This window comes from Gorilla gorilla, chromosome 13, assembly GCF_029281585.2.
Source record: "Gorilla gorilla gorilla isolate KB3781 chromosome 13, NHGRI_mGorGor1-v2.1_pri, whole genome shotgun sequence".
Lineage (NCBI taxonomy): Eukaryota > Metazoa > Chordata > Mammalia > Primates > Hominidae > Gorilla > Gorilla gorilla.
Window position 1 is genome coordinate 28,135,157 of NC_073237.2, and position 25,005 is coordinate 28,160,161.

A 25,005-nucleotide genomic window follows, 5' to 3' on the forward strand; every position below is an offset into this window, starting at 1 on the left:
CTGTCTCTCAGACCACAGTGCAATCAAACTAGAACTCACGATTAAGAAACTCACTCAAAACCGCTCAACCACATGGAAACTGAACAACCTGCTCCTGAATGACTACTGGGTACATAATGAAATGAAGGCAGAAATAAAAATGTTCTTTGAAACCAACGAGAACAAAGACATAACATACCAGAATCTCTGGGACACATTCAAAGCAGTGTGTAGAGGGAAATTTACAGCACTAAATGCCCACAAGAGAAAGCAGGAAAGATCCAAAATGGACACCCTAACATCACAATTAAAAGAAGTAGAAAAGCAAGAGCAAACACATTCAAAAGCTAGCAGAAGGCAAGAAATAACTAAAATCAGAGCAGAACTGAAGGAAATAGAGACACAAAAAACCCTTCAAAAAATTAATGAATCCAGGAGCTGGTTTTTTGAAAGGATCAACAAAATTGATAGACCGCTAGCAAGACTAATAAAGAAGAAAAGAGAGAAGAATCAAATACACGCAATAAAAAATGATAAAGGTTATATCACCACTGATCCCACAGAAATACAAACTACCATCAGAGAATACTACAAACACCTCTACGCAAATAAACTAGAAAATCTAGAAGAAATGGATAAATTCCTCGACACATACACCCTCCCAAGACTAAACCAGGAAGAAGTTGACTCTCTGAATAGACCAATAACAGGCTCTGAAATTGTGGCAATAATCAATAGCTTACCAACAAAAAGAGTCCAGGACCAGATGGATTCACAGCCAAATTCTACCAGAGGTACAAGGAGGAACTGGTACCATTCCTTCTGAAACTATTCCAATCAACAGAAAAAGAGGGAATCCTCCCTAACTCATTTTATGAGGCCAGCATCATCCTGATATCAAAGCCGGGCAGAGACACAACCAAAAAAGAGAATTTTAGACCAATATCCTTGATGAACATTGATGCAAAAATCCTCAATAAAATACTGGCAAACCGAATCTGGCAGCACATCAAAAAGCTTATCCACCATGATCAAGTGGGCTTCATCCCTGAGATGCAAGACTGGTTCAATATACACAAATCAATAAATGTAATCCAGCATATAAACAGAACCAACGACAAAAAACACATGATTATCTCAATAGATGCAGAAAAGGTCTTTGACAAAATTCAACAACCCTTCATGCTAAGAACTCTCAATAAATTAGGTATTGATGGGACGTATCTCAAAATAATAAGAGCTATCTATGACAAACCCACAGCCAATATCATACTGAATGGGCAAAAACTGGAAGCATTCCCTTTGAAAACTGGCACAAGACAGGGATGCCCTCTCTCACCACTCCTATTCAACATAGTGTTGGAAGTGCTGGCCAGGGCAATTAGGCTGGAGAAGGAAATAAAGGGTATTCAATTAGGAAAAGAGGAAGTCAAATTGTCCCTGTTTGCAGATGACATGATTGTATATCTAGAAAACCCCATTGTCTCAGCCCAAAATCTCCTTAAGCTGATAAGCAACTTCAGCAAAGTCTCAGGATACAAAATCAATGTACAAAAATCACAAGCATTCTTATACACCAATAACAGACAAACAGAGAGCCAAATCATGAGTGAACTCCCATTCACAATTGCTTCAAAGAGAATAAAATACCTAGGAATCCAACTTACAAGGGACGTGAAGGACCTCTTCAAGGAGAACTACAAACCACTGCTCAACGAAATAAAAGAGGATACAAAGAAATGGAAGAACATTCCATGCTCATGGGTAGGAAGAATCAATATCGTGAAAATGGCCATACTGCCCAAGGTAATTTATAGATTCAATGCCATCCCCATCAAGCTACCAATGACTTTCTTCACAGAATTGGAAAAAACTACTTTAAAGTTCATATGGAACCAAAAAAGAGCCCACATCGCCAAGTCAATCCTAAGCCAAAAGAACAAAGCTGGAGGCATCATGCTACCTGACTTCAAACTATACTACAAGGCTACAGTAAGCAAAACAGCATGGTACTAGTATCAAAACAGAGATATAGATCAATGGAACAGAACAGAGCCCTCAGAAATAATGCCGCATATCTACAACTATCTGATCTTTGACAAACCTGAGAAAAACAAGCAATGGGGAAAGGATTCCCTATTTAATAAGTGGTGCTGGGAAAACTGGCTAGCCATATGTAGAAAGCTGAAACTGGATCCCTTCCTTACACCTTATACAAAAATTAATTCAAGATGGATTAAAGATTTACATGTTAGACCTAAAACCCTAAAAACCCTAGAAGAAAACCTGGGCATTACCATTCAGGACATAGGCATGGGCAAGGACTTCATGTCTAAAACATCAAAAGCAAAGGCAACAAAAGCGAAAATTGACAAATGGGATCTAATTAAACTAAAGAGCTTCTGCACAGCAAAAGAAACTACCATCAGAGTGAACAGGCAACCTACAACATGGGAGAAAATTTTTGCAACCTACTCATCTGACAAAGGGCTAATATCCAGAATCTACAATGAACTCAAACAAATTTACAAGAAAAAAACAAACAACCCCATCAAAAAGTGGGTGAAGGACATGAACAGACACTTCTCAAAAGAAGACATTTATGCAGCCAAAAAACACATGAAAAAATGCTCATCATCACTGACCATCAGAGAAATGCAAATCGAAACCACAATGAGATACCATCTCACACCAGTTAGAATGGCAATCATTAAAAAGTCGGGAAACAACAGGTGCTGGAGAGGATGTGGAGAAATAGGAACACTTTTACACTGTTGGTGGGATTGTAAACTAGTTCAACCATTGTGGAAGTCAGTGTGGCGATTCCTCAGGGATCTAGAACTAGAAATACCATTTGACCCAGCCATCCCATTACTGGGTATATACCCAAAGGACTATAAATCATGCTGCTATAAAGACACATGCACACGTATGTTTATTGCGGCACTATTCACAATAGCAAAGACTTGGAACCAACCCATATGTCCAACAATGATAGACTGGATTAAGAAAATGTGGCACATATACACCATGGAATACTATGCAGCCATAAAAAATGATGAGTTCATGTCCTTTGTAGGGACATGGATGAAACTGGAAATCATCATTCTCAGTAAACTATCGCAAGAACAAAAAACCAAACACCGCATATTCTCACTCATAGGTGGGAATTGAACAATGAGAACACATGGACACAGGAAGGGGAACATCACACTCTGGGGACTGTTGTGGGGTTGGGGGAGGGGGGAGGGATAGCTTTAGGAGATATACCTAATGCTAAATGAGGAGTTAATGGGTGCAGCACACCAGCATGGCACATGTATACATATGTAACTAACCTGCACATTGTGCACATGTACACTAAAACTTAAAGTATAATAATAATAAAATAAAATAAAATTTAAAAAAAAGTTAACTTGTTATCAGCTAAAGTAACCTGTTGTAATCATAACATATTCTTGTAAGCCTCATGGTAACCACAAAGCAAAAAAACTAGACTAGATACACAAAAGATAAAAAGTAAGGAATTAAAGCATACCACTACAGAAAATCATCTAACCTCAACAGACGACAACAAGAGAGGGAAAAAGGAATAAAGGGTCTATAAAACAACTAGAAAACAATTAGCAAAATAGTAGTAGTAAGTCCTTACCTATCAATAATTACCTTGAATGTAAATGGATTAAATTCTCCAATGAAAAGACATAAAGTGGCAGAGTGGAGTAAAAAAACAAGACCCAACTGTATGCTGCCTGCAAGAGAATCAATTTTCCTTTACGGATACATAGAAATTGAAAGTGAAAGGATGGAAAAAGAGATTTCATACAAATGAGAACAAAAAGAGAGGAAGGGTAGCTATACTCAGATAAAATAGACTTTAAGTCAAGAACTGTAAAATAAGACAAAGAAGGTCATTATATAATGATGGAGAGGTCAATTCATCAAGAGGATATCATAATTGTAAATATAGCATATATGCACCCAATATTGGAGCACCTAAATATATAAAGCAAATATCAATAGGTCTAAAGGGAAAAATATGACTAGTAAAATAACAGTAGGGGACTTCATACCCCACTTTCAGCAGTTGGGAAGATCATCCAGACAGAAAATCAATAAGGAAACACTGGACTTAAACTATGCTTTGGACCAAATGGACCTAACAGACATTTACAGAACATTTCATTCAACAGCAGCTGAATGCACATTTCTCTCAAGCACACGTGGAACATTATTCAATATAGATAATATGTTAGGCCACAAATAACAAATTTAAGAAGAGTGAAATAACAAATTTAAGAAGAGTGAAATAACAAATTTAAGAAGACTGAAATAATGTCAATTATCTTTTCCAACCTCAATGGTATAAAACTGGAACTTGTTAACAGGAAGAATTTGGGAAAAATTCACAAATACCTGGAAATTAAACAACATGCTCCTGAATAACCAATGGATCAAATAAATCACAAGGTAAATTAGAAAATATCTTGAGGCAAATGAAAGAGGAAACACAATATCAAAACTTATGAAATGCAGGAAAAACAATTCTAAGAGGGAAGTTTATAGCAATAAATGCCTACATCAAAAAAGAAGAAAGATCTCAAGCAACCTAATGTTACACCTCAAGGAACTAGAAAAAGAAGAACAAACTAAGCCCAAAGTTAGTGAAAGGAAAGAAATAATAAAGATTAGAGGTTAAATAAATAAAATAGACACTAGAAAAACAACAAAAAATATGAACAAAAGGAAGAGTTGGTTATTTGAAAAGAAACAAAATTGACAAATCTTTAGTTACATTAAGAAAAAAAGAGAGAAGACTCAAATAAATAAACTCAGAATGAAAGCGGAGACATTACAATTGATACCACAGAAATACAAATGATCATAAGAGCCTACCAGGAACAATTATTCACAAACAAATTAAATAACCTAGAAGAAATGGATAAAGTCCTAGAACATACAATCTACCAAGAAGGAATCATGAAGAAATAGAAAATCTGAACAGATCAACAATAAATATGGAGATCGAAACAGTAATAAAAAGTCTCCCATCAAAAAGAAAAGTACAGGACCTGATAGCTTCACTACTGAATTCTACCAAATATTTAAGAACGGATACTGGTCTGACATGGTAGTTCACACCTGTAATCCCAACATTTTCAGAGGCTGAGGCAGGAGGATTGTTTGAGGCCAAGAGTTAAAGACCAGCCTGGGCAATGTAGTGAGATACTGTCTCTAAAAAAATAAAAATTAAAAATTTAAATAAAAAAAATTAGCCAAGCATGGTGAAATAATAAATGTATGTTATTTTGAATCACTAAATTTTGTGGTAATTTGTTACGCAGCAATAGACAAATAAAACAACATTCAACACAATCCCAATTAAAATCCCACTACAGAAATTGAAAAACTTATTCTAAAATTAATGAACTATAATAGCCAAAATAGCTCTGAAAAAGATTACTTATTCCACCTGACTTCAAGACTTAGTATAAAACTACAGTAATCAAGATAATGTCACTGACATTAACAAAGACAAATAGATCAATGGAACGGAATAGCATTCAGAACTAGGCCTATACATATATGGTCACTTGATATTTTTTTAACTTGTTATAATTTTTATTTTTGTGAGATACACACTTTCCAAAAGATTTGCATTGTTCATACAGTAGTATTTTATAAGCCACATTAACAATGTTTTCATGCAACAAACCATAAGGTTCAAAGTTGTTTGGCAATCTAATATTTTTACATTAATATTTTAGAGCTCATAATGTGGTGCCAGACTCCTAAAAGCCATCAGAAAATTAGTCTCATTCTTTTGGAATCAGTTTACTAATAAGGATGGCAACAATCCAACATTTATGGATTTCTAGACAAGTAATGTGTCCTTTACCGCTTTTTGGTAATTGCTTTTCAATTGGTTTCTAAAAATTAACACAATAGGAAAAATGTTTGTACAAAGCTTCACCATAAAAATGGATGACACACAGTGCATGAAAAAATGCTCAACATCATTATTAATTGGAGAAACACAGATTAAAACCCCAAAGTGATACCATTACACACATATTAGAATGGCTAAAATTAAAAAGGATTGTACCAAGGGTTGACAAAGATATAGGAAAACAAACACTCATACACTGCTGGCAGGAATGGAAATAGTACAACCATCTTGGAAAACAGTTTGGAAATTAAAAAAAATTAAACACACACAGTTTTAATCATTCATGCTGCTATAACAAATACCACAGATTGGGCAACTTATAAAGAACAGAAATTTATCTCTCACAGTTCTTGAGGCTGGATGTACAAGATCGAGGTGCTGGCAGGTCCCGTGTCTGATGAGGGCCCAGTCTCTGCTTCCAAGATGGAACCTGGTTGCTGCATCCTCCAGAGGGGACAAATGCTGTGTCTTCATATGGTGGGAGGGGCAAACAGCTCCTTCACATCTTATTTATAAAGTCATTAATCCCATTCATGAGGGCAGAGCTTTTATGCCCTAATCACCTCCCCAAAAGCTCCAACTTCTAATACCATCACCTTGGTAATTAGGTTTCAATCTATGAAATTTAGAGGGACACATACATTCAAACCCTAGCATACAACTATCATATGATTCATTCATTCTACTCCTGGGTATTTACCCAAGAAAAATGGGAATACATGTCCTTATAAAGACTGGTACATGAATGTTCATAGCAGCATTATTTCTAGTAGCCCCAAACTGGTAATAACTCAAATGTCTATCAACTACCGAATGGTTAAACAAATTGTTATATATGCATACAATGGAATCTACTCCGCAATAAAAAGGAATGAACTAATAATATACAAAACAACATGAATATATTCAAATAATTGGGCTGAGTGCAAGAAGCCAGACATAAATGTATACATACTGCATGACTACGTTTATATAAAACTCTAGAAAAATGCAAACTAAACTACAGTGATGGAAAATAGATCAATGGTTTGGAAGAGAGAGGAAATGAAAGGGGTAGGGAAAAACGATTACAAAGGGGCATAAATAAAGTTTTGAGGATGTGTTAATCTTGACTGTGACAACGGTTTCACAAGTATATACAAATGTGAAAATTTATCAAATTGTTCACTCTTTGTTTGTTTTTTGAGATGGAGTCTCACTCTTGTTGCCCAGGTTGGAGAGCAGTGGTGCAATCTCGGCTCACTGCAACCTCTGCCAACTGGTTCAGCGATTTTCCTGCCTCAGCCTCTGGAGTAGCTGGGATTACAGGCGGCTGCCACCACTCCTGGCTAATTTTTGTATTTTTAGTAGAGACAGGGTTTCACCATGTTTGACAGGCTAGTCTTAAACTCCTGACTTCAGGTAACCCGCCTGCCTCGGCCTCCCAAAGTGCTGGGATTATAGGTGTGAGCCACTGTGCCCAGCCTAAATTGTTCACTTTAAATATGTGTAGCTTATTGTACATTAATCATACCTCAGAAAAGTGTTTTTAATTACTAAATTCTAGACAAATGAAAAATTTAAGCAACAAAAATGAAACTGTGGTATATACTCAAAAGGACTGAAAACAAGGATTTGAACAGATACTTGTAAACCAACATTCACTTGAACATTATTCACGACAGCAAAAAGGTGGAAACAACTGACGTATTCATCAATATGGAAAAGAGGCACTCTTAAAACATTTTTTAGAAGTGTGAATTTCTGGCTGGGCGCGGTGGCTCACACCTGCAATCCCAGCACTTTGGGAGGCCGAGACGGGAGGATCACAAGGTCAGGAGATCGAGACCATCCTGGCTAACACGGTGAAATCCCGTCTCCACTAAAAATACAAAAAATTAGCCGGGTGTGGTGGCAGGTGCCTGTAGTCCCAGCTACTCGGGAGGCTGAGGCAGGAGAATGGCATGAACCCGGGAGGCAGAGCTTGCAGTGAGCCGAGATCGCGCCACTGCACTCCAGCCTGGGGGACAGAGCAAGACTCTGTCTCAAAAAATAAAAAATAAAAAATAAAAAGAAGTGTGAATTTCTACAATTGGAGGGCAATTAGGCAATATAAACATTGAAAATGCACACACTCTTTGACCCAGCAATTTCACTAGAAGGCATTTTTCCTACATATATACCTATATATTTATGCAAAGATTTATATTATATAAGGTTTGCGTCAGCATTTTTAGAGCAAAATTATACGAAATATTCAAGAATATGGCATGGAAAATGAACTGTGTTTCAGCCATATCAAGGAAAATATTAAAGACATTAAAGAAAATGATATGCTCAAGATATATTTATTTTATTAAATGAAATAAGACTGTAATCCTAGCATCTGGGGGGGCTCAGGTGGGACTTGGGAGGCTGAGGCAAGAGGAACCCTTGAACCCAGGAGTTAGAGGCTGCAGTGAGCTATGATTGTGTCACTGCACTCCAGCCTGGGTGACCTTGTCAGAAGAAGAAGAAGAAGAAAGAAGCTAGAAGAACAAGAAGGAAGGAGAGGAGGAGGAAAAGGAGGAGGAGGAGGAAGGAAGGAAGGAAGGGAGGGAGGGGAAGAAGAAGGAGGAGGAGGAGAAGAAGAAGAAGAAGGAGGAGAAGGAGAAGGAGGAGGAGGAGAAGGAGGGAAATAAGAGAGAAAACTATCTATACTATCTTTCCCTTTGTGAATAAAACATTAAAATTCATTTTTTAAATTTATGCTAGACTAGTCTGGAAAGATACACAGGAACCTGATAGGAGTGATTGACTGAGGGAATAAAAATGAGAGATGAGAGACAAGGATGAGGAGACAGTATGTTATACCTTCTTCTACCTTTTGAAGTTTATACCATTTATATGTATGCTTACTTTAAAAAATCAATTAATCTAAGTGATTAAAATAAAATAAATGCAAAGGCCCTCCATCAAGGAGGGCCTCACCCCTGCTCCTCCAATCTTTCCCACAATTGCTCTCCAATCCATTCATCTGCACCTCTGCTAAAGATAGACTGCATTTTTTAGTATCAAATGAACTCTGCGGCACATTCCTTGGGGTTCTGCGTTTGTTAGGAATTTTCTCTCCCACCTGGAACAGTCCTTTTCCCTATAACCTGCACTTTTAGACAAAACTCCAAAATTAATCTCCCCAGGAGCCCTCTCCGACCAAACTGATACCCTCCATGCATTCTCTCTCTTCAAAGGTTGAGACCTGAACCTCAATAATACATCAAATTATTTGAAATAAGTCATTGGCTATTGATTCACGTAAATTTGTCTTGTCTTTGAAACTAGATTTTTAAATGTCTTGAGAGGAGGAAGCCAACATGACTCAAAGTCCTTGTACCCTTGACATCACCCAGCTTAGGGATGAGCATACTGAATATACTTACCATGCCAGTGAGGTAAAGGATGGGATGCTGGATGAATGTTCAAAGATTTTGAGCCCAAGAATTTTTTTCTCCGCTTTTGGCTATAACCATTCTCACCAGGGCAACACCTTCTAAGCATATTCAGAAATCAATGGCTGTTAGGGAAGTATTGCAATATTCATGGAGGTTAAGCAGGTAACATAAATGTATAAATTAATGGGCAGAGTATAGGAGTGATGAGTCCTGAGGCAAAAGTGGAAAACAGCTGCTCTGCTTTAAAAGTTTCCAGAATCCAACTCAAGCAAACAAATAAAAATCCTACAGGCAAACAGAATACATCCAGAGATGAATAGATCCAACCACAAGCAGCAACCAGTTTGCGACCCAAAGCCAGAAATGGCTACTAATCCATCTCTACAGGCATTCATCTCCCTGAACAGGCAGAATGCTATAACAAGGACAGAGGCAGCTCTAGAAAACCAAGATTTGGACAGAATTCCAGAAGTGAGCCACATTAATGTGCCTCAAAAAGATTGCAGCATTTACAATCTCTCCCCACCCATCTGCAAGCTTGAGGCCACACAGACTGGACAGATACGGCCACCTTGGCCTCTCCCTATCACCCTACCACATCAGCCATAGTCCCCTTCCCGCACCTCTGTTACCAATCACCCATTGCCTGAAACATCAAAGATCTCCATTTCCAAGCCATAACCAGACTCTGCCCTCCCTAAATTCTTGTGTGCTTCTCAGGTATATTTCCAAAACAAGTGGGAGAGTTAGTGGAGGTTCCTCCAGCCTAACCACCCCTTCTCATAAGGTGCCCCCTGTGCCAAAGCACTCAGTTTTCTGAGGACAGGTGACCATACAGTTGTGAAGGAGAGAGCCGAGACATCAAGCTGGTATAGGGAGTGGAAAGTGAAGACAGATTAGGAAATAGACACTGCTTGTGGCACCTTCAGTCCCAGACTCAAAACACCCTCATCTACAGACTGAATCACCACATGAGCTTCCCTACTACATGTACCTCATGAAACAGGAGGGCTTTGTGATGCAGTCTGGTGGCCTAGTTCCATCCTCTGTGAGGTGAACATGACAAGGCCTAGCACTGGGAGTCATTAGGCACCAGAACCCTGAATTCCGAGATAGAGGGATGGCTGATCTCATGCTAATGAGGTTTAGACCATGTTGAGCCCTACTTTTGTTCTGTGGGAAGTTGGATATCCCTTATACACCTATGGCTCCATCTTCATCATTATTGTAATTATCTGGCAAGTGAAAAGGAGCCACCATGAATTGAACTTGGAAGTCAAAAGGAGCTGCTGCTGGGTAGGGCAACAATATGATTCCAACTGAACTAATTAAGCCTCAGATAATATGCTTTTAAGCTCCAGAGTCCCTCCTTATTGACCCCACTTCCCCTCTCCCCCAATTTTTATGCCATACCTTTAGTTACTTTTATATAGTCTTTTCCTTCTCAGAGCCTAAAAGTAATTCCTTACCAGGTCTTCCCTGAACCATACTCTAATTGAAAAGCCAAGAAGCTTTCCATTTGACTTGAATAGAGACCTAGATGATATGGGATCTATCTCACTGGATCTCAGAAGACCTCACAATATGGGGGATTTTTTTGGTTGGTGGCCCTTTAAGGTGTTTATAAACTGAAGTCTTTGGGTATTAGAACCACACACTCTTTGATCTGTACTATCCTTTCTCTTGCTTCATCCTCAGCATCCAGCAGGACTTATCTGCGAATCAGATGGGAAGTATAGAATTTGGAAAAGCCTCCAAGTGAATCCGAAATAAGCAGAGAAGGAAAATGGAGTAAAAAGGTGGAATAGGCAAAGAAAATCCAGGAGAGCGTATAAAATACAGATAGATATATAGAAAGGGAGTGGAAAATAAATGTAAGTCTCATTTTGGACGTGAGAAAGAAAATGGTGTCCCAGCTTCACATTCTAATGTTTTTGTCTTTTAAGCGTCACCAAAAAGTCAGGAAAAGAGCTAGAGATGCAGCATCAACAGGTGAAGTCCCAATCTCTCCTCTGACTCCCTTCCACTGTGGGTGTTTCCCATGAATCCTGTCCCTCTATGACCCCTGGAGCCAAGAACCAGGTGCTCTGCCACTGAAGACTCCAGTTCCCCAGACTGAAACTTCCATGGGTGGGAAATCTTACCTTGGAAACGTCCCAAAATTCTCTACATTATTCCCATGGGAATAAAGAATTGAGGAAATAGTGCAGATGTCCTTAGCTGTGTCATTTACTAGTTTTAAAACCTGTGGAAGTCACTTCATCTCTCAGTCTTGTTTGCCATAACATGGGCATCTGATGATCCTCTCACTCACAGTATGGTTGTTAAGGTCAAATAAGAATGGGCACAGGAGAACAAGTCATGATTCATTACACTGTGCACAGAAAGGCCTTAAAGCATTTATAATTAGGGTTCTCAGTGTCTTCTTGCTGAGAGTCAAAGGCCTCCAACCTCCTCTAGATACTCTGAAAACTCTACCATGCCACTGTCTACTATAACACTGTCTTCTGGTTCCTCAGCTAGGAGACTTTCTCAGGAAGAAGATGAGAAGCCACAAGAGCTGCTCTCTGTCATGAAAAGGTGATCTATTGCTGTTTGCAGTCTCTAAACACCAGCCTGGCCTGTGGTGATTTTTTCATTTAGCCTGGGGCAGGACTGAGGAGATGGAAAATGGCTGGGAGGGAGACATACACAGTGGAGGCTGGTTCACTAGTTGAGAGGGTTGCAAAGGCATAATCATCTCAGGAGGAAAGAGTCACCCAATACTGATTTGCGGCAGGGTCACAGTAGTTCTGAAATTCAGGATTTTACTAGTACATTATTCATAAAAGACATTATATGGGGTTCTACTCAGCTCTGAGATACGTTATCCAGTCAAGAGAATGGATTTTGCATGAGAAAGTCACCCATGTCACATTCTCTTTACAGCTACATCCCTACATGGGCAGACTCAGCTGACCAAGATGAACCCTGCTGATAATACCTCCTTTAGTTCTGTATTCAAGGAGTCCAGTTCCTGGCACAGCCCTAAGACAGGAGCCTATCATCTTATCCTCTTAAGATTTCTAGAGAAAAAGATTGATTCCCAGGAGATGTTGGGTACATCATCGGGGATATCTCATAGCCCCCAGAATGCATAAGTACCACATAAACCTCATTTTCCACAGTTTGGATGTACTGAAAACTAGACTTCGGGTTTCTTAGCCTCAAATGAGACTGCAAGACAGTTCTACCTTGTGATATTCCTGGTTATGCCCCATCAGCTAACCAACTGACTCTTCCACATGCTTGGTTCCTTTCTCCTAGTTCAGCTTCTCAACAAGGCCAACACAGAACTCAGCTCCCAGTCTTCTCCAAGGGCCATGCCCTTCTGTGGGTTGTCTGAGGCCTTGTCCAACAAGTCCTAACCCCCAGCCCACCATACCTTACCAAATGCCATTTTCTTAAGAAGAAAAGTAGAGGAGTAGACATGAAGGGGGTGTAGGCTTCTAGACTTGCAGGACTAGGGAAGGGCAATGCCAACCCTAGCCCACATTCTTCCAAGAAGGTAGATGCTACTCCATCATTAATGTTTGCCATGTTTCTCTTTCCAGCCAGGGCTGGCTTCCCCCAGAGGGAAGTGTGCGGGGAATCCTATGTACAGATCCCTGTTGCCAAATTTGCAATGCCATGGCTCTGGAGATTCAGCAATTGCTGGCGGATGAGAATGACTAGATCTCCCCAACTTTGTCGAGGAGTCCATCACAGGTCTCCTCTTGCCTAGAGATCTTGTCTCTGTCTAGTGTATCCTTTGAGCAGAGTCTAGAGCTCCATTCCAGAAACATCAGAGAGCTTTCACTGGCATCTATAAACCCAACACTGTCACAATTAACAGATCAGAAATCTTTAACCCAGTCAGCTGCCCAGTCAACGTACACAGATGGCATACAAGATTACTGGGCTGATCACCTCCAGCTAGGGCCAGAATTTCAAGTGCCAGATGTGCTCCGGGGCCCAAACACCATAGCTTCTTCAAGACTTGAGAAGCCAAGGGCTCCACTGAACCAGGAGGAGATGAGCAGAGCAACCCCAGCTCTGTCCAGGGAAACCAAGGCCAGCATCACTTGAATTTCCAGGTCTCCTTGCTGTCCCTGAACCCAGAAACCCTGAACCGGATGCATCCGATGGCCTTGCATATGGTCCTCCCTGCCCACCTGCCATTTCTCAGTCCTGAAGTGCTGAGGCTTCTTGAGGTACATGTTAAAAAATGGATGCATTTCCAGAGGTGGGGGCTCCCAAGACGTGTGGAGGAGTTCCTGAGGCAGCTTATGCCAAACCCACCATTGTATTACCAACCTGGAAATGACCAGCCAGTTTCTTTCAACCTGAAGAATACTTCTCAGGTCTCTCTTCATAGATTTGAGACCATTTCCCTCCAGACCTGGTGTTCATGTGTGGCTGGCCAGCCCATCCAGACCTTCTGGGTTTCTGAATGGTCCAATATGAACCCAGAACAAAGACACCACTGTCAGCAAAGTCCAAACCCTATGGCTCTAGCCTTGCCCTCTCCAGCCCTTAAAGCCCTAAGTGGCCACCATCCACAGTCTGGGGGACAAGATAATGACTCAGGGAGTGATCTCCAGCAGAAATACAGCCAGCTATTCTGTGGGCTCCCTTCTCTGCATAGTGAGTCCCTGGTTGCCACTTTCATGGGATCTCAAGGCCTTCCCAAGATTGAAAATGTGCCCAAGCCCCCCTTGAAGGATCCTTTTCTCTTCAATGAGCTCTCCTTCCCCCAACTGCTCCCTAAAACTTCACCCCAGTCAGCCCCACCCTCTTCCCCACTTTCCCCAAATTGGGTGTCTCCATCTGACCATCAACGAGCTCAGATCAACGTCCCATTTCTGACTCTGGCCGAGTATGAAGCCTTGGAGTGGCACCTGCTACAGAGGCAACTCCAGCTTCAGTGGGGCTGGCCAGCTGCCCTCCAGAGGTCTCAGCACACCCAGTGCCTCATGCAGCATGAGCCCTGTGGCAAAGCTCAGTCTCCTGAGACCACGACAGCTTCCCAGACAGGGAAGTCCATCTCAGTGCTCACCAGGGAACTACTCTTCTTCCCGGAGCATGCCCGGAAGCTGCTGGAATTCCACATCCAGAAACAGTTGATTCACCATCGCTGGGGCCTGCCTCAGAAGATCCAGCAGTCCATCCAGTTGCTCCTTACCTCCACTGACCAGCAGACTGTGTCCTGCAGCAGCACAGCCCTAGCCAACATAAGCATCCCCCAGCCTGTAGCCCTAGAGGCCAATGGGGCTTGTGATGTGCTGTCACTCATTGCGGCCCCAGTGTCCATCCCCATGCCACACTTGTTAACTCAGGTCAAGGCAATACTGCAGAGCCACATCGACTCCAAATGTGGACAGATCCACCAGGGCAAGATCCCTGCCTGTGTACATAGGTCCTGGGACTGCAGAATTTCTGGGGTCCTGGCAGTGGCTCCTTTTCCCTGCATTCCAGAGAGCCAGTTCCTGGTACTGCAGACAGCAAGTGACCCAGACCTGCATCACAAAGTTATGCCCTGGATGCCAACGGCCCCTGATCAGCAGCAACAGGCTTTGCCAGGGACTGTCACTGAACACCCTAAGCTGCTCTGAGTCTTGTCTGTGGAAGCCATTGAGAAACTGGAGACAACTTTACGGCACAAGCATCTGGCCTTCCTGTCGGGGCTGCCTGCTCTGTATTATGTGGCGCTCCCCAGGGCCCTGGCCCTGGCAGTCACTAGCCAATCTGTCATCACAGAGATGGTGCCTAGTCCTGTGGAAATCCCAGCAGAGCCTCTGATTCAGATGGTTTCATTTGAAGAACAGTGTATAAGTCTTGGGCCATGCCCTCAAGGCAACAAGGAGAGTTGTACAGACGTTGCAAAAGAGTTCCAGCCTGCAGTGCCAGTAAAAGGAACAATGGAGACGCTGCCTCTAGAAAGCCAGACGCATCCTACTAGCCCCCACTCACTCCAGACACATATCTTGACCAAACTAAACTTCCACCTGAGAAAAAAGGTCCTAGAGATACAATGGGGAATTCCCATTAGGGCAAGGAAGTCCAGGGAACAAACTGCTGCAGCACCAGAGAACATATCCACACAGAAGTCTCTTGAAAGTCTAAACCACCAAGGGGAGACATTGCTCCAGGAACTGCCCATCCCACCAGACACTCTTCCTGCCCCTAATCCAGAAGGGGTTCACCTTAAAGAACAGCTGGCCAATGACTTGAAGGCAGTGCAGCAGAACCAAAAGCAATCCAATTCCAAAGCAGTACCCCAGGGTTCTGCCCACTCGGTCTCCAAGATCTCACAACCCAGTGGGGACATGACAGAGGCCCACATGCTTTGTGTTCAGGTAGAGGCCAATGTGAACAAACCCAGCCTGGAGGAACCCTGGGGCCCTGAGCCTCAAAGCCCTAGCAAGAGCAAGGACCCAGCCCATGTCCCCTTGCTAGCAGGAAAGAGAGAGGACCCAGAGGAAACCAAAGCAGCCAGGGACCACAGAGAAGGGGATGTGGGGTTTGGGCGCTCCTCAACCAGAGAAGAGAGACGCCCTGCTGAAGACCAGAGGCCAGCAGGGATGCTTCCAAACAAGACACCCCGAGGGTCCTGGCGATGGAGCCGTAGCTTTCATCTTGCTGATCCCTGTCAACACAGCCCCCAGCATCACCCTCAGCTTAAGCTCCCACAGCTACCTCCACGAGTCCCTGGGGAGAAAGAGTCTGAGAAGGACCTGCAAGACAGTCAAACCAAGCTAACTGTCATCCTTGAACCAGCGACAATTCCTGAGAATGCCCAGACTGTGGTGCCCCAGGCTTCACAGGGTCAGCCTTTCCTGAGCCAACCAACTCAGGCTAAGCCTTTGCAGGGCCAAACTTTGCAATGCCAAGTTTTACATGGGCTGGTGATGCCAGCCCATGCTCAAAAGAAGCCCAGCCTTCCAGAGTCTAGCTTCAGAAATAAAATTAAATGTTTTCTGGAGCGTATTAACCCCAAAACAAAAGGCAAAGGGCACAAGGACTCCATGTTCTCTGCCACTGCGAAGGTGGCCAAAACCAGAAAAGAAAATGTTGCAAAGAACCTGGCTCCAGCCAAGAGCCCTGTGGGGAGAAGTAAGACAGAGAAGCCGACAGGGTGCTCCAAGGCCCAATCTCGTCCTGCCCAGAAGCTGGTGGGCCCAGCTTTCTTGGATGGTCCCCAGTCCCTAGACGATAAGCTCCGGCTGCACTCCAGACAACCTGGCTCTGCCTCAGCCCTGGGCTACCCCCACCACTGTCCTCATCACTGTCCTCGAGTGGCTTGTGCCCCCCAACCAGGGCACCCACCCTAGCTCCTAACCCTCAGTTCAGATAGAAACATTGGTCTGCTCAAGGAGAACACACAGAGCCATGAAAAAGAGTTTATAGGCTCCCCACCTGCTGCAGCCCTCCAGAGGACCAGTATTGTCATTTCCATAAATATGCTGGTGGGGCAGGGTGCCACTAGAAATACACTCTATATGTTTCAGCAATACGTTGCCCATCTGCTCCTTATCTCCACTGTATTGTGTTAAGGGAAGGTGTGAGGGAGGGTAAAAAGACCTTCCTGTCTAGGGAAGGAGCTTTAACCCACAATTCAGATGGTTCATTTCAGAGGAGTGCCACAGTATTCCCTCCTTAAGGAGGTGCTTTTGTGTTTATCAAAACACAATATCTAATATGACAGATGTCAGATCCAGATGATAGACTCTCCTCTGACTACTCCCTGTTTATACTGGGAAGATCTTTCTAGAAAAGCCATCTTGGAGCCTGCTGTAATCCTGCTGCCTGTTTACTGCCTCCACTGCCTCTCAGTTGCATGAAATGAAAGCCTCCTGGAATGAGATGACAGTAGAAAATGGAGAAGGACCTGTCCCACAGGCCCAGGGATTGGTAGGGAGCAGGGGCATGTAGTTGGAGGTCTGAGTACCTGTGACAAAAGTTGATTCTCATGCCTGACCGGGACATGAGAATAGAGAAAAGACAGTTTGCTTGGTGCTAAAATGAGCCTAGAGCCAGGAGGCAAACCCAAGGCCCAAGTGCTTTGGGAGGGATCACTGAGCTTAGTTCTGCTTGCCCTTAGTGTGATGAAGGGCAGGGAGTTGAGCACTGAAGTTTCTGGGAAAGAACCACAAATATAAGAGGTTTTCTAAACATATGTGAGCCTGTCAAGTTACTGCCAGCAGCTTATACCCAGGCCTACTGTTTCTATACCACCTGTGCCTGGAGTCCTTCTCCACCACTCTCCTTGCCATGATCCTTACTCCTTAAATTTATCTTCACAGTAACTAATGGTGGGCACCCAGTCAGCTGAATCCCCTCCCAGGATCTACCTGGTGCCTTTTCCTCAGGGGATGACTCCTACACTTTTTCCTGCCAAGGACGGCACCACAGAAGCCTGGCAGCTCCAGCCCTTGGTTCCTGTCACCCTTCTACATCTCTTCATTGTGTCCCACTGCATTTCTGAAAACACTGAAGCCAATCACCTTGGCTGTCAAAAGAAGACAAGGTTTTTGGAAAGTGTCCTATTAACACAGAAAGTGACCACAAATCTACAATTTCATGCCACACATGAGTCGAACAATGAGATCAGCTGCTCATAACTGAGGTGGTGGGACTCTGGCCCTTTTGCCTCTCTCTGGGAATGTCCAATATTTTGCTATTCAGGGAAATACATAGTTATTATTAATTGAAATACTATGTGGAATTCTCTGAAACCTTTGGAATGAAATGAAGTCCAAGAGGGAGGCTGAGTGGCAAGCTGAGATCTACAAGGAGCTGCTAAGAAATGTAAGCCCCTCTCAGTGATATCCTATTCACATTCTCCCTCACACACAGATTAAACAAAGTCTCTCCTACAGACCTGCTTTGGGAGGTCTCTCAGTGTAGCTTGTCATACCAAGATGTTCCTAGAGTTCTTTCCTGCTATCTTTTCAGTCGAGCCTCCCACCCCAATCCCAGCACCATCACTGGGTGAGTGATCCACCACCAAAGGCAGCTTTGGTAATCCTAGCCACACATCAAGCCTCTTAATAATGGCCATCATACTCATATTCCCTGGAAGTTCTAAGGAGACCTAAGGGGACCTTGTCCTTCCTTCTCCAGTTACTTGGGTTAAGGCAGGCACCAGTCTCCCTGGAACGCCTGACCTCTTAAGGAATGGCAGAACAGCATAGCTCAAGGTTGTGCTTGCTCCACTCAATAGGTTAAACATGAGTAAAAGATTTGGGTCACCCCCTTCCCTCTGGAAATTTCTGGCTGAAGTGACCAAAGAATGATTTTAGGGCAAAATGATAAACATGAACAAAGGGCAATAAAACAGCACAAAGAAAATATTACAAAATTCTTGAGCAAGTGTTTTTGTAACTTTTAGGACAAATGCCTGACCCTGTGGGGAGAATGCAGATTTTAAAGTCAAAGTCACAAGAATGGAATGTGGGGAAAAATGAAGTTTAGAATTCTAGCTCAGAGATTTGACAAGTTACTTAACATTTCTGAGCCCCAGTTTCTAGATCTGGCAAAATGGGATAATTGTACATCCATATCCCAAACCTCAATTACTGTTAATGTACTGGTGATTCTCGAAGCCATATTTCTGACCCAGTCTTTCCACTGAGTTCCAAACTGTATATTCAACAACTGACACAAAACTCTATCTTGTTACAAAGACAATGCAAATTAATTCAAAACCTCCACCTCACCAACCTGATTTCCAAAGTCAGGGAATGTTATCACTATACATTCACTTTTTTTCTCAGTTCATACATCAAGACAGTCACTGGGTTCTAATCTTGATGACTCTCAAGTTAGCCCCCTTTCCTCTATTTTTACTGACTCTCCTTGTAGTTCAGTTTCTCATCCTTAACTTGCCTGAATGGTTAAAATATGCCTCGTAACCCCAGGGCCTAAGAAAGTAGCTAATGCATAGTAATACCTTATATTAGTTGAATCCAAAGTCTGCGCTGAGGAGGCAGAGAAAGTGTTACATCTTTGTGATGAGTGCTGTAAGGTGTGAGGTTGTGCCACAGGAGGAAGTAATTAGCTGGTCAGGAGAATCCCAGAAGGGTCACAATAAAAATTACTTTGAAAAACATCTTACATTCAACAATTAAAATATTGGAATACTTACTACGTGCCAAGTACTATGCCAAACATAACAAACAAGACACAAGCCTTGCCCCAGGGGAGCTCATCATCTCATGAGGTAGATAGTCTCATAGGTTCAAATTGCCTAATCGACATATATATTTGGATATCAAATATTCATCTCAACCTATACAAAAATGAACTCTCGATTCCCTGCCCACCCACCACCATCATCCATTTACACATGCCAAATCTGCTCCAATCATGGTATTTCTCACATCAGTTAAGGGCAATTCCATCTTTCCAGTAATTCAGGGCAAAAACAATAGTGTCATTCTTGAATTTTTTTTCCTAACAGTCCACATCCGTTCCATCAGTAAATCCTGTTGTCTTTACTTCAAAAATCCATCCAGAATATGACCACTTCTCACTCTCTCTACTGCTACCATTACTGCAGTAGCATCATAACGTCCCCCATTTTTTCCTGACACCATATCCCCAACAGTCTATCTTCAACATAGAAGCCTGATGGTCCTCAGGGAGGGTCCTGGTTGCAGATGACAGACAGATAGACATAGATATAGATATAGATATAGATATAGATTAGATATAGATATAGATATAGATATAGATATATATAAAACCATGCAACTGGATAACATCACCATGGAACTAAGTGTAAATGAAGAGATCTAAAGATTGGGCTAGGACACTCTAAAGTTAACTGGGAATAAAAGGAGGAACCAGTAAATAGAGGAACAAAGAAGCAGTAGCCAGTGAGGTAGGAAGAAAAACAGAAGAGTGTGGTGTACTGAAAGCAAAGAGAGGAAAGTATTTCAAAGAGAAAGTGATAAACTGCATAACCAGTTGCCAACTAGTCAAGCAAGATGAATGGCATTCAATTTAAAAACATAGAGATCCTCCGTGACATTAAGAAAAACAGATTTAGATGAGTGATGAAGGTGTGATGGAAGTGGATTCAAGATACAACGGAAGGAGAACAATTGGTGATAGCAAGTATAATCACGTATTCAAGGAGGTTTGTTCCAGAGAGGTGCAGAAAAATGAGGAAATAGCAGAAAGAGAACATGGGATTCAGAGAGGGTTTTTGAAAAATATGAGATACATAGCACGTCGGATGTTGACGGGAAAGATTCAGTTGAGAGGGATAAACTGATGAGGAAAAAAGGGAAGAACTACTGGAGCAATGCCCTGTTGTAGAGGACACAGAATAGAAGTGAATTCCCAAGTCAAGGGGCTGGCTTTGGCTAAAAGTACAGACACTGGTGGTAGATAGAAGGCATCGTTAATGAGAGGGGACTTTGTGGATAAGGGAAGAAAAAGGTTTCTTTTACATATAAGAGAGTGTGGGCAGAGACCCAGAGGGACAAGTGGGGAGCTGGGAGGGGCCGTGGCTGTGGGAAGGGGAATGGTATGCAGAGGCAAAGCTAGAATGCAGGAGGTAGAGAGAGATTCTGGAAGTTACTATGGAAACTTTTTATTAGGGCCCAAGCAGTTGGTGGCAGTGTGAGTGTGTAGGTGGGCGGGGAAAGGTGGTTAAAAGTCGCTGCTGATATCTGTGCAGCAGGTGCTCTTGGAAGACTGTACCAGCAGGAGAGATCACAGAGAAAGCTCTAAATGCATGGAACCTGAGCAACAGCATGGGGCTGGAGATGGAGAAATAGGGCAAGGGTGGCATCCCAGTGCTCAGTGAGATGAGGGACCAAGGAGGTTATATGGGTGGGAGGAGAGGACAGGGAAGCAGGAAGACAAATAGGCTGCCCTGAGAAGATGGGAGGGACATCGATTTTGGACAGCTATTATCCCTCAGGAGATGGCACCTCTGCATTCCCCTTCTGACCTACCACAGAGGAGCCAAGAGCTACAGAAAGACCAAGAAGTACTGTGACTTCTTTATGACATGTTTTGAGGGACAGTGGGATGCCCCTGGTTCCTAAGGAAACCCAGGATCACTCACCATCCCATCATGAGGAGAAGGGGGTGGCAGGACTTGCTTCCTCTGATGGGACCCCAGCATTTAGCACAATGTGTCCACTTCTTGGATACAGAAGAGGCAGGATGGGAAGAAATATGGATATGTCCCTGCTCTGAATGCTGATTCTGTGCCTAAGGGATGGGGGCCCACCCCATGGATGGTCTCCAGGATGGAGAAGCACAAGGTTCAGGCCTGCTGAACCAACACTCAACAGGTGTTTTTCTAAAGCATCCACAAAGATCAAAGGAGGTCTTGTGACAGGCACATCCTCCCTGCCTGGTGGGAGTGGGGCAGGCAACCACACAGCTAGGAGAATAGAGGGAAGCCCAGAATGAAGGGAATTGACTCAGGAGGGTCACAGCAGCATCAGGTAGGGAGCCAGGGGTTAGCATGCACACATCCTGGTTTAGGGTGGAGCAGGTCCTTCCCATGGTTCCCTGCAGGCTCCTACCTGCTTGAGGCCAGCATGGGCTCATGCTGCTGACAGAAGTCCCAGGGGCAGAGAAATGAGCTGAAACTGATAGCTTCAGGATTCTGAGTTATTGGCAAAGTCAAGAGGTAAGAGAAATAGGGGTCATAGCCAATGACTTATGTGGAATGCTGATGGTAGATGAAGCCTTGCTCATCCCATAATCCCTGCATAAATCCATGTTCTATCTTCCCCAGGGTGAAGAGAGGCAAGAAGCAAAAGTCACATGAAGAGTATAAACTCAAGAATTTACTACTTCAGGTTTGGGGGTAGATGCTAGGAATACATCAGTGCTTGCTTGGGATCTTTGGGTTCACCTCTGGCACACTCAGGTAACATCATGTCATGGTGAATGGCCCCGACCTTCTAGAGCTCTTCTCTTGGGCTTTTCAGAAGGGCACTTCAGAATTGGCTGGAGGGAATTTCAGGAAACCGACCACCAGCAGTGGGAGGAGGGTGGCTTCTCCACAACATCACTTGTGTTCAACGCTGAGTTGTTGAGGGCAGGGACTGTGACTGCTTCACTTCTATACCTGCTCACTGCAGCCCAGGCAGGGAGGGCAAGGGACACAGGATGAACACAGGAATAGACTCCATGGAGACACTGCTTCCTGCACCATGTGGGAGGTGGCTGGGCCTCTGCTGCTTAACCAGACAACCAGGGCCGAATGCTCTACCTGGCCTCTGGAGCCCATGGTCTAGGCCAGGCCTGCCATAGATGGAAGGGCCAGAATGGCCTCTGTGTCCACTGCAGGGACAGAAGAGAAGGGAGGACTTCCTTGAGCTCAGGTGGCAATACGACAGGTAAGCACAATCCAGGCATGTAAAGTGCTTAGGGACACAAAGGACCAGATGCCTCACAGGGCTGACCAGGCTTACAGAGGTCTGTGCATTCTCATGCCCGGAGACAGTGAGGCCAGGACCCTGGGAGAGCATGGGGAGGGAGAGGGGGGCCTGGGAAGAGGCCAGTGAGATCCAGTTTCCAGAAGGAGGGGTGGGTGCTGCCAACTGCCCCCCTTTCCTGCCTTGTCCCTCTCCTCCTCTATAAACTTCTCTCGTGTTCTTGCCTGGTCCACAGCCAGGCAAGTAGCATACTAGGGGATTTCCAGAGTGTATCAATTCCAAGGTCAGGCCTACTACAAAGGCCACAGGGGCGGGTCCCTGGGCAGGCAGACTGACCCATGGGAATCCAGACGGTGGGAAGGGAAGCCCTCCTTGCAGTAAATTGTGCTAGCAGCTAGGGTGTATCAGGGGAGAGGGGGAAGATACAGTGAGGGGCCAGGGCAGAATTACACACATATGGTTTTGCCATAATGGCAAAAACCACAATTACTTTTGCACCAACCTAAGAGTTCAGAGTAAGCACAAACATGTCAAGAAAAACACACTTATGTCTTCCTTGGACATGACTTGAGTGTTCTTGGACTCATGAACTTGGATTTGGGTGTTCATGAGTCCTTGGGTGTTCAAGGACTCATAAACACCCTGCATCAGACATGCTCGAGCAAACAGTCACAAACGCAGACACAAAGACAAGTTGATAAGTTTGCACACAGAACAGACAGCCCATCTTACAGACCCACAGACACAAATGCAGTCCAAATCCATCCTGTAAAGACCCTCTCCTCCATAAATCCTCTAGGCTACCTCAGACCAGGCTCATCTCTCCTTTAAACTCTGGTTTGTCATTTCTGTCCCATTGCTTGTCCTTTAATAGGATAGTTTTGGTTTCACATGCATACCTCTGGTCTCAACAATGTGGCTGTGTGCTCTTAAAGAATGTCAGGGTCAGGAAGAGAGTCCTCTTCAGCAGCCTCATCCTTTGCCTATACACCCATCACCCCGAGGGCCCCCAACTTACTGCTGGCTCCATCCTTGAAGGGTCCTGACTCTTAGACTCTTTGACATAGCAGACACAAGGGAAGAACAAACCAGGTAGACACACTTAGTCCACGTTATCCTCGGGAAACCATGAAGAACCAGATCCTGGTTCCCCAGTTAGAAAACCCTTACACAAAACATGATCTCATATGTAGCTCTAGCCTAAACTTCATGTTAACCACAATCCCACCCCTATCGACCACACCTCTAAACCCAACTCCAACCCCATTCCCAAAGAAACCTCTAAACCATAGTTTTTCAAATAAGAAGGAACAACTGTACCTCAGACAGGTAATACTAGTGACTGTGATCCAAAATGTTTACATGGCCAAATAAGTTTGAGACAGAAAACTGATCCGCCCTCTCCCCAGCAGCTTAATGCCTACCTTCCCTAGCTGGACCACAGCTATAGTGACCACTCTGTACCCATGAACTGTGGAGGACCCAGAAACAGCAAACAACCTATCATCTATACAAGATTAACACCATATGTTATGCATAAGCCTAAGTCCCTCTCCACACTATCTTGAAAGCTTAAAATCAGCCTCCAACACAAAATTTATCTCTTTGTCTAAATTCTAAATGCCAGCAGTGCCTTACTCCAACGCTAACACCTTCCTCATCTAAGATACACCAACTTCTATCAACAGGAACCACAAACCTAGTTCCAAACCCTACTTTAATATCACCATGATTCCCACCCTATCCTTACCACTACCTCACTCCAAACTGGAACCATAACATCAATGCTGTTCTAAGCATAATTCTAACTCTAACTGTAACCCTAGGTAGCTATACATTGAGGAATACATACATCTATGCTAGGCACACACATTTTGCACACATATGTGTCATATATTTCCCCAGGAGCTCAGGAGATCTTTCAATAACAGCTGCATAGTCCATGGGGCATCTTGTTTGGGAAGACTCAATGCTCACCTGGGAACCCAGGAACAGCCATGCTCCCAGACTCTGCGGCCCTTGTCAGATATACAGGCCTATAGGGCCCAGCCCACTCCAAATTCTGTTGCAGAACTAGCCCATCCCTTGAGCTGAAATTCCCACTGTACCCCTCTGTGGCTCTTACCTGCCAAGCTGGGAGCATCTCCTGCCCTGGAAACTCTACCAAGCGAGAGCAAACAGGCCCTGAGGGTGAAGGGAATGTGGTCCTTTCCAATGCGGGGATTTCCAGACT

The 25,005-nt window shown here is 43.6% G+C and overlaps 2 protein-coding genes across 3 annotated transcripts in view; one reads left to right on the forward strand and one right to left on the reverse strand.

Moving 5' to 3' along the window:
• PHF24 (PHD finger protein 24) overlaps positions 1–25,005 on the reverse strand; it is a 183,268-nt gene that overhangs the window by 139,930 nt on the left and 18,333 nt on the right. The gene's annotated exons all lie outside the window — the stretch shown is intronic.
• On the forward strand, positions 13,378–16,879 carry LOC129524744 (protein SPATA31F1-like). Its single transcript, XM_055351627.2, is given in 2 exon segments — positions 13,378–13,396; positions 13,399–16,879. Coding segments are annotated over 2 exon segments (3,297 nt in total). The 5' UTR covers positions 13,378–13,392; the 3' UTR covers positions 16,692–16,879.